This window comes from Asparagus officinalis, chromosome 3 (genome assembly GCF_001876935.1).
Source record: "Asparagus officinalis chromosome 3, Aspof.V1, whole genome shotgun sequence".
In the NCBI taxonomy this organism is placed as follows: domain Eukaryota; kingdom Viridiplantae; phylum Streptophyta; class Magnoliopsida; order Asparagales; family Asparagaceae; genus Asparagus; species Asparagus officinalis.
In genome coordinates, this window is record NC_033796.1 from 33,159,209 (window position 1) to 33,169,565 (window position 10,357).

A 10,357-nucleotide genomic window follows, 5' to 3' on the forward strand; every position below is an offset into this window, starting at 1 on the left:
TCATAAGCTCAGAAAATTGATCTTCGGACTTAGCTGCCTTATAACACACTTGTTTTGCTAGTTTCAGCAATTTTTGGTTTCTAATTGCATGATCTGAGACTTCATTCACTGTGTCATGTCTATCAGAAGCAAATCCAGCTTTGACATTTTTAGTCCACCATGGCCAAATACAACACTCCGGAAATGATGTAATATTTAGATATTTCATTAAGGAAAACATATGACTGCACGGTGTTCCTTTTGTTTCTAGTTGCAAGCATTCACATGCTAACTTGACTAACTTTCCATTTTCCCATTTACAACAAACTATTGTGCGCACCTCTGGATTTGAGTCAATTGCTATAACAAAGTTGTGAAGTCTGTCCACAATGTTGTGCCCTACGATACAATAATTTTTTCCTTTTTGCATGTCAATTTGAATTAGATCAAAAATAGCAGGTGTATAAACATCAGCAACATATAACTCTAGTTTTCTTGTACAAGTTCTCGGATATGGAGTAAATTGGGAGGCTTTAGAGTCATCTGCTGCATCGTTTCGGCAAGCACCTGATACACATCTATCATAGTGATGAATCATATCAACAAGAGTCATGCCATAGTTGAGATATTTATGCAGAATAGAATTTATACTTTCACTGCGTTGTGTGCTTTTAAGACCTAAGAAAGTATGTCCATGTAAGTAGGTAGCAGCCCATAAATATTTTTTTTCATACATTCTTAGTAGCCATTTTTTGTCTTTATTACCTATCTTATTAGCAAGAAGCTCTTTCCACTTATTTTCAAACACTTCAGCTGTATATTTTCTTGAAATAAGGTCTTGGAAGACTGCTCTAACCGAACGATTTCTTATATTATCATATAAGTTTTTTTCCTATATGCCAAGAACACAATTGATGCTTTACATCTGGAAACTCTGTGATTATAGCTTTACGCATGGCACTATCACCGTCGGTAATGACAGACAAAGGTTCTTTTTGACACATCGCCATCTTAAATGCCTTCAACAACCAAATATAGCTCGCAGTTGTCTCATTACAAACTACTCCACATCCAAATATTATTGTTCTCCGGTGGTGGTTTAAACCAATAAATGGTATGAAAGGCATGGCATATTTGTTTGTTTGATAAGTACTGTCAAATAATAAAACATCACCAAAAGCTTCATAGTCAACTCTTGATTGAGAATCAGCCCAAAACAAATGTGTAAGATGGCCTTCATCGTCAGTTTTATTCAAATAGAAAAAATATACATCTTTCCTTTTTCTTTGTTCCATCATATTCAATATAGTTTGTGCATCTCCATGTTCTATTATTCTTCGTGATATTTTACCCCACTTATTATAAATATCTTTTCTAATAAAACCAACCTTCTCATAACCTCCGTCTCTATACTCCATAAAATCCATAATTTTATTTTTAGGAATGCCACATTGTGCTAGCATATGAATTTCTTCCATTTGTACATCATCAACTCTTTGTTGAGAGCGAAGAAAGGGAACTTCATCTGGGCCTGCAAGCTCATGATTATGCATATCCCTTAAACTATAAACAAACCATCTCCGTGTTTCATTATCAAAAAAATCTCAAGACATGCATCACAATTGCATCTGGATAATGACCGTTCTTTATATGTCCTATCTGCTCTATCCATATGCTTAGTTTCACGAATTCCTTCTTTAAAACAAACAAATTTGCGATAATAAAGATTGCCATTTTTATCATATCTCACTTTATCCCTTCGAATGCTAAAACCCTTCAAATTGGCATATGAATTATAAAACTCATACCATTCATTTTCAGTGGTATAGGAATTCAGAATTATGTCCTTGTATTCCATTAAGGATGGGCCTCAGGATTCACCTGGCATGCATATTAATTAATAAGACATTAGTAAAAAAATTAGTCATGCAGCAAAATATTAGCCCTATTAAATATTGTTGACTGATAGAAAAAAATGTTCTAAAAACAAGGTTCTGAAATCATCATCTAGAATTTATTGACATATATAAATAAATAAATTTCTAATCAACCAAAATTTAACAACAAATTTCATGCTAAATAACATTAACCAATTTTTATCAACAACAATTAGAAACTTGCATAAAGTTTGAATTTTACCCTAACAAAACCCTAAGTACGCATACAAGATCAAACCAACAAAATAGACAGTTTCCCTTCTAAGTTCATAGCTTTCGCGGTAGCTTCGTCGATATTACCCACCAAATAAAAGGCCTGCTCGGGAATAAATATGCGGCTACCTTGTCAAAGGTTTCAAATATCAATCAGTATATGACAAATTAAGTAAATTGGGGCTATCTGACCGAACGTTTGAAATCTTGACAATAATACCAGTACCACGCCCTTCCCATATATCACCAAAGCAACTATGGATCATCAGGTATCAGTTTCAGGTATTTACAATGCTAAAATGATTAAACTAATTTGGAAAATTATAAAAAAAAATCAGCTTATAATTTTTTAATGTGTTTTTTATAATTGATAAATATTATATTAGGTTCTAATGAAAATATACAATGATGCAACTTATGTTACATTAACCATTAAAATCATTTGATATTTGAACTAATAGTACAATTTACATAAACAACTTGAGAAAATTTGTATTAAACAAAATTTATAAAACTTGAAAGTGCCTAAGAAAATTAAGCTTGTTTCAAAATTTTAAGTTGAATTTCTCTTACTGCGTTTCAGTTCAATTGTAGGGAGATGATCCCCAACTCTTAACTTGAACTAGAGAAACCACGTCATCTTTTCCACTTTGTTTCCTTTTCAATCTACCACTGACTTTCTCTTTACTTTCAATGTCATACCACTAGATTCAGCAATGACTAAAAACTAAATTTATTTCCATAATTTTATATAGATATCCACAACCAACTGAACCCTCTATCCCTTAATTATTCTTTTGATCGGTTAGGTCTCAATTATTGATCTTTTAAAAAATGACCAATTTTTAACTTGTTGAGAAATGAATCATCAGACTTCAGAATTATTGAACAATACATGATGATTAGTTTTGTCACTAACGGAGAAATCCAGTCATAAATTTTCTCTGTGTTGTTAGTTTTAATCATGAGAACTGCCTTTTACAGTTCAAATCCCAGATGCCTTCTATTTAGTATTTGCTACAAAATCCTTATTCAACATAAGTAAACGAATATTATTAGTAGTATTGAAAAGGAATGTTCCTAATTTCAAATCAGTATCATTCAAAGATTAGGAAACAATATGATATCAATTTTCCCACAATCAGAGAAAAATTTAGGGTTCTAATGAGTGATTACATACATTGATCTTGGTCGAACTCTCCGTGGCTAAGAAAGAGACTCTGATTTCTCTTGATGCTTCAGACTCTGATTTCCCTCAGGGAGCGGAGAAAGAAAGTAATTTCTATTGATGCTTCGATAGTGTTCGAAGGCAAAACTTCTGCGGAATCGAACGGAACTAGGGTTTTGTTTGAGAAAAAAGAAAGGGGGAAATCACGCGGCAGAGCTCGCGGTGGAGGATCGCCACTTCGTTGGATGGGATTCTGAAGGCGGACATTTGGTCGACGATGATCTCACTTAGAGATCGGTAACTCGGCTTCTTCCTTCTCTCTCTGATTTTTTTGTCTTTTTTTGTTCTTTTTGTGTGGCGGAACAAAGGCGGTGATCCCCTTGGCTGAATTTTTTTCTTTTGCTGCGTTTAGTATAGAAAGCAGGTAAAAAAGATAATTTTAAAAGACTAAAATACCCTTTTGTTATGTTAGCTCATTTGTTATTTTTGTTAATTTAAAAATTAAAAAAAAAACTATTTTTGGAGCACCGAAGCAAAGCGCCTCCCCAAAGAAAACCCTAACCACGCTCCTCTCCGTCCTCACCGCATCCCGAATGGCGACCCGATCCTACCCTGCCACCGCCGACCGCCGCCGCCGCCGCCGCCGCGCGCCGCCGGCCGCCGCCGCCGAAGACGGACTACGTCGAGTACATCCCCATCACAAAACGCCGCGCAAATGGAAGCCCAAAAGTACCTCCAGAAAAAATCTCAGCTTTCCTCCTCATCGACGGCCCCCAATTCCTCCTCTCTCCCCTCCACCACCACGCCCCGTCGAACGATCTCCCATCCCATCCCCGAGTCCAACAAGCCTAGCCTCCTCGTCAAAGCCTCTCAGCTCAAGCGCGATCTCCTGAAATCAGCCCTACTGAACAAAATCGTCCAACAAGAAAGGAAATGATCGAACATCTCTCCGATCGCAAAACCCTGATTGTCTGTCCGCGAGCTGCGAAGGGGATCACCTTACACCGATCCGATTCCTACTGGCTGGAAACGGCCCGCCCTTCAAATCCGCCGCCTCTCCGCTGGGCGGCGCGATGCCATTAGGAAACAGTACCATATTCTGACCGAAGGTGACGACATACCTCCTCCAATCAAGAATTTCAAAGACATGCGGTTCCCTGATCCGATACTTAGAAAGTTGAAGGAGAAGGGGATCGTGCAGCCGACGCCAATTCAAGTACAGGGCTTGCCTGTGATTTTGTCGGGTCGAGATATGATTGGGATTGCGTTTACTGGGTCGGGAAAGACTTTGGTTTTCGTGTTGCCGCTGATAATGGTGGCGCTGCAGGAGGAGATGATGATGCCGATTGTGGCGGGCGAGGGGCCGTTTGGGTTGGTGGTGTGTCCGTCGAGGGAACTGGCGAGGCAGACTTATGAGGTGGTAGAGCAGTTCTTGGCGCCGCTTAGGGAGAGTGGGTACCCGGAGATAAGGCCGTTATTGTGTATTGGGGGAGTGGATATGAGGTCACAGTTGGAGGTTGTGAAGAGAGGAGTGCATATTGTGGTGGCTACGCCCGGGAGATTGAAGGATTTGCTTGCCAAGAAGAAGATGAATCTCGATAATTGTAGGTATGTTGCATGTTTTTTTGGACGGTTCCAGATTACGTAATTGTTATATCAGAGAATCTTCTTGATTTTGTTACTATTGAGACCAATTTGCATTCTTGATTCGGCTATTACAATGTATATTACTTTAGGGTCAGTTTGGCTACTTGAAGAGTAGTCCAGACCTATCCAGATCTGGACATGGGCGCTTGGCATTCTTGACCCATTTATTGGCGAAAATTGGCCTAACAAAACCTTGCTAAGTCCTGATCTGATTATTTGCAAAATTAGGATTTGGGTTTGGTTTTTCCTTATTGGAATTATTGTATAATTTTATTAGTTTATTTAGTAAAAAACGTGTTATCATAGTTCTCTAAAGTCACTCCCATTTTTTATTTTGTATCATATTAGGGCTTATAGATATTAAAAGATGCAAGCTATTATGAGCATAACCTTTTAATTTAAATATCTTCAACTATGTGTATACTTGAATATGTTGTATGCATACATATTGCATAAAATGATCCGTGGTATACCACAACTCAGAATATTGATCAGGTTAGAACTACTCTTTCCTATTTCGATGCGACTGTTTGATTGGGATTTTGTCATTTGAGCTTATATGAAACATCATTTAGGGTATGTTATTGAGCTGGTGATTGCAATATGTGGGTAAATTTTGATTCAAGTAGGATGTAGGAACTCTGTTAACTCAGGAGATTAAGATCAAACCACTTGATTAAAGGGTTCTAAGATGGAGATTTAGCATATATCTAAATAACAAGGAACCGATTGTGAGAACTTATGTATCTGGTAAGAACTTATTGTGTATCTGATGTTATGAAAATTTGAGATGCCAGAAGATGAAACGATTGAGTTGTTGTTATGTTAGGTTAGTGGGAATGTATATTGAGATGGCTGTATTTCCATATTTTGATAGTTCCAGACATTCTTATCTCTCTTCTTCTCACAGTTTTCATAACTAATCAACATCTTTTTTTTTGTCTCTTAGCATTTGCACTTGTGGAAGAACTTTTGTTTATTTTCAGTAAATATGTGTTCAGCTTTTAAATATTGTGCAATTTGTTAGGACTGCATCACTGTTGAAGCCTCCATTGTTTTCCTATTAAGTAATAAGTCTAGGGATGCTATTCTGAATCTCAGACCCACTAATATGAGGTTCAATTTCTCTTACATGGAAATAAGTTAGGTTACATTTTATGACCTCTGAGAAATCCTTACATTGCCAAGTCTTTTATTATCCAGCAGGGCATGCATACATATAAATCCTAGGTTTAAATCCTTAAGATACCATTTTGTAGAGGCATAAGGGTACACTATGGTTTAGGAATATTTTAGTTTTTGTAGAGGCATAAGGGTACTATGGTTTAGGAATATTTTAGTGTTATCTTAAAACATCAAAGTATGAGATGTGGTTATAAGGCTTTAACTGGTGAAAATTTTGAAATAAACAGATGAGAGCCATTTGGTATCAAAGGATCCTAGTGCTACAGTTTAAGAAGCATAATTAGCATCTATGCTTTTATTAAGTTAAAAGGAATGTCGATAAAGTTCAAGTTAGTATTATTTTCCATAATACTGACATACTTTTATAGCAATTATTATCTTAGGGATGGTAGACCTGGCCAACATGCATCCGGAAGCCTGTCCAGCCTGGCCCACATTAACTGGTCCCGGCCCAAGTTTGCGCCCGGAGATTTTTTAGGGTGGGCTGGGCAGAGGGTTCAAACCTGGGCCCGAAACCCAGGCCAAGCCCGAGCCTAGCCTGGCCTAAATTGGGCCTGCATTTATTTCCTAGCCCAAATACCATGGGCCTTAGATATTTTTTTAAAAAAAATCGAATTGGCCTGAAGTGGCCTGATTCGTTTATTAAAAAAGAGAAAACAAACGTCTGGAGCCGATGTGTTTATTTAAAACAAGAAAAGAAGATGCCCAATTCATTAATTTTTATTTTTAATATTTTTTTCTTTTTTAGTATGCAAATTTCTAGAAGTATATGTACAAAATTCGTCAATATATTAATGTAAGTATAATTCTTTTGTCAAATTTTTTGAATTTATTATGTTTTTGTTATTTTTTAAATTTAAAAAATAAGTCAAAAGCCGGCCCAGCATGAAGCCCGTTGGGTCAGATTTGGGCAGCTACCAAGCCCGATACTAGGGGCAAAACCCAATCTTGAAATTCTCGAGCCCATCCAGGCCCGGCTGGAAAAACCCGGGTGCTGGGGGTCCAGGCTGGACCTAGCCTGAGTTCGGTCCATGACCAGGCCTAAGGGATGATGATCCTCTATTCAAAAATTTTAGTAATTACTTTTTCTAAAGTTAGGAAATTTGCTTATAGTCTATTGTTATACTCCAATATGTTTATGAAAACACAGAGTAAAGTTACATATTATAAACGTCACGATGAATCTGAGGAAATTAACTTGTTACATATGTGTAATTAATGTGCTAGAGAAGAAGATCTGTGATGAAAGCTGAAGGAGATGTATTAGAGTTTAAACACGATAAAAGCTAGCTGGTTTGCCTCAAGTTGTTGGTTAGTAGAGGTAAGGAGTGATCTTTAGAATTTCAGGGTTTATCAAAAAGGTTCTGTAAGAGTTTAGGTGATGGATCATGAATGGAGGTAATTCGATTTTATTGTGATCCTCGTTTGATGTTAAGAATTGACTTTGTTCTAGGTTGCCGTGGGTGTAGGTTGAAGTTATGTCATAATGGTGTGCCACATGATATACTCGAGTGTACATGATTGGTTGTGAGCTCTGGGGTCTCTATTTGTTGCCATAAAGAGCTAAAAGAGCTAAATTGCTGTAAATGATGCCATACTTATTTGGATACTAAATCATATTTCTTGGGGTCTACATGGAGATTAACTGTTGTATTTCGTTGACATTATATTCCTTACATTTTTTGTCTGTTTTTTGAATTTACATTTTTTGTCTGTTTTTTGAATTTAAAAAGATATGAAGCTAGTTGGACATTCTAGTTCTTATCTCAAAGTTTGCTCTTATGTATTGTTTTCGCGTGTTTGAAAGAGACACGTTAATTACTTAATTCCTAAATCATATTGGTTGAGTCTGCTGTGGCCATATTTGGCTTTTTAAGTTTAAAAGATATGAAGCCAATTATATGTTCTGAAATTCTAACTCTTACAGGTACCTAAAATTTGTAATAAAATAATAAATGTTTTTCCCTTTACAAAGCATATGGTTCCCTACCCTCCCAAGTGCGAGGGACACCACGAGGTGAATGACTGTCTATTGGCAACGCTCGATTTTTTTTGTAATTTTTATGCAATCCATCAATTTGCAGATGATAAAAATGTAAAATATTTAGACCGGGCAACTAGAAAACCATAGTTTAAGAAAAAGATTGGTCAATAACCCAATGTTATCTAGTTATGTTAGGTATATGCTCAGGCTTCTGGCCAAGCACTTAGCATTTATTAAATTCTTGTGCATGATAATCATAGTGCCTATTGCTTTTCATCATACCATATAATCCTGCTATTCCAGCATCAGCTTTTTCTATATGCAACAAACTTTTGGGCCTTTTAGCCCCCCTCTAACCGGTTTTGTTACAGGTACTTGACATTAGATGAGGCTGATCGACTGGTTGACTTGGGCTTTGAGGACGACATTAGAGAGGTTTTTGACCATTTTAAAGCTCAAAGACAAACTCTCCTTTTCTCTGCCACAATGCCCAAAAAGATCCAAAACTTTGCAAGAAGTGCCCTTGTAAAACCAGTAACTGTCAATGTAGGAAGAGCTGGTGCAGCAAATTTGGATGTCATACAAGAAGTCGAATATGTTAAGCAAGAGGCAAAAATTGTCTATCTGCTCGAGTGCCTACAGAAAACCCCACCACCAGTGCTGATCTTCTGCGAAAACAAAGCAGATGTGGATGATATCCACGAATACCTTCTTCTAAAGGGAGTTGAAGCTGTTGCTATTCATGGAGGAAAGGATCAAGAGGAAAGAGAATATGCCATTTCGTCCTTCAAAGCAGGACAGAAGGATGTCCTGGTCGCCACTGATGTTGCATCAAAAGGACTCGACTTTCCTGACATTCAACATGTGATTAATTACGATATGCCCGCTGAGATTGAAAACTATGTGCATCGTATAGGTAGAACTGGACAACATGTGATTAATTACGATATGCCCGCTGAGATTGAAAACTATGTGCATCGTATAGGTAGAACTGGAAGGTGTGGAAAGACCGGTATAGCTACTACATTCATAAACAAGAACCAAAGCGAGACGACACTTCTTGATTTGAAACACCTGCTTCAAGAAGCGAAACAGAGAATACCGCCTGTTCTTGGTGAGCTAAATGATCCAATGGAGGATGGTGATGCTATAACGAGTGCGAGCGGAGTGAAGGGATGTGCGTATTGTGGTGGGCTTGGTCATCGTATAAAAGATTGTCCAAAATTGGAACATCAGAAGACCATGGCGATTGCTGGGTCACGGAGAGACTATTTTGGCTCTGGTGGATATCGTGGAGAGGTCTGATAAAACTGTAGGATGCGGGAGAAAACGTTTCAACTTTCAACCTTTCCTGTACGATGCAGCATGGTATCACACTGGGCCATATGCTTTGTTAATTGCGGCATTTCATCTATAAATGTTGAAAGTTATAATGAAAGCGGACTCACATCATCCGTAACAAGTGAGTTTCTTGTTAGGCTGAACTATTGAAACGAATGGTTATGTGCTTGTACCTCTAAACTGCTTTCGCGTAATTGTATACTTGTAATGCTACACGGAATCAAGAAATTAGTTTGTATCATGTAATAAAGCGTCAAATTTAGCTTTGTAGCAGTTTGCATTTGAATGCCTGTTATACATTATACGGACTTGCACATCGCAAGTTATAGAATAAAAAGTACGCATGTGTTCGGTCCGGATACGGCTCTGATATGATGCTTATCATTTTTATATCCGCTTACCCATCTCGGATACAGATATATCTCGGTAAGGAAAATTTATATTCATATCCGTTAAAATCGGATACAATTACGAATATAAATGTGGATATATAGGTAGATATACATGCGGATACAAAACGGATATGAGAAAACCACATATTATTGAGAAAAACATAGTTCATGTGACACAAAAGAGGCCGTTAATATGTTCATTATAATTAAAAAGCTAAGATTAGACATCTTGATCATCAAAATTAACCACAAATCCATAATTAAGAATCGAAACTATTGTAAGAGTATGACTAATATGTATTCGGATATTTCGAATACGTATACGGATATTTCACTACAAGACCATATCCGTAACCATATCCTATTGGTTAAAGATTTGAGTAGCCATATTCGTATCCTAACGGATACGGTTACAGATATTTCCTCTTCTACGAAAATTTTGTTTAGCCATATTCGTATCCTAACGGATACGGTTACAGATATTTCCTCTTCTACGGATACGATTTAGCAC

The 10,357-nt window shown here is 37.2% G+C and overlaps 2 protein-coding genes across 2 annotated transcripts; one reads left to right on the forward strand and one right to left on the reverse strand.

The window, feature by feature from the left end:
- LOC109834916 (protein FAR1-RELATED SEQUENCE 5-like) lies at nucleotides 855-1,837 on the reverse strand. The gene is made up of 2 exons (XM_020402930.1): nucleotides 1,620-1,837; nucleotides 855-1,542 (listed from the first exon to the last, which is right to left on the reverse strand). The coding sequence occupies exons 1-2, from the start codon at nucleotides 1,835-1,837 to the stop codon at nucleotides 855-857; spliced, it is 906 nt and encodes a 301-aa protein (XP_020258519.1).
- On the forward strand, nucleotides 3,986-9,736 carry LOC109833698 (DEAD-box ATP-dependent RNA helicase 35-like). Its single transcript, XM_020401475.1, is given in 5 exon segments — nucleotides 3,986-4,178; nucleotides 4,181-4,263; nucleotides 4,265-4,905; nucleotides 8,485-9,029; nucleotides 9,099-9,736. Coding segments are annotated over 5 exon segments (1,755 nt in total). The 5' UTR covers nucleotides 3,986-4,012; the 3' UTR covers nucleotides 9,419-9,736.

Bases quoted from the DNA above. Each gene is read 5' to 3' on its own strand.
- LOC109834916 (XM_020402930.1), bottom strand. From the start codon at position 1,837: ATGGAATACAAGGACATAATTCTGAATTCCTATACCACTGAAAATGAA. The intron at 1,543-1,619 runs GTCATTATCCAG...GTTTGTTTATAG, and splicing joins GATAGGACATATAAAGAACG to TTTAAGGGATATGCATAATC.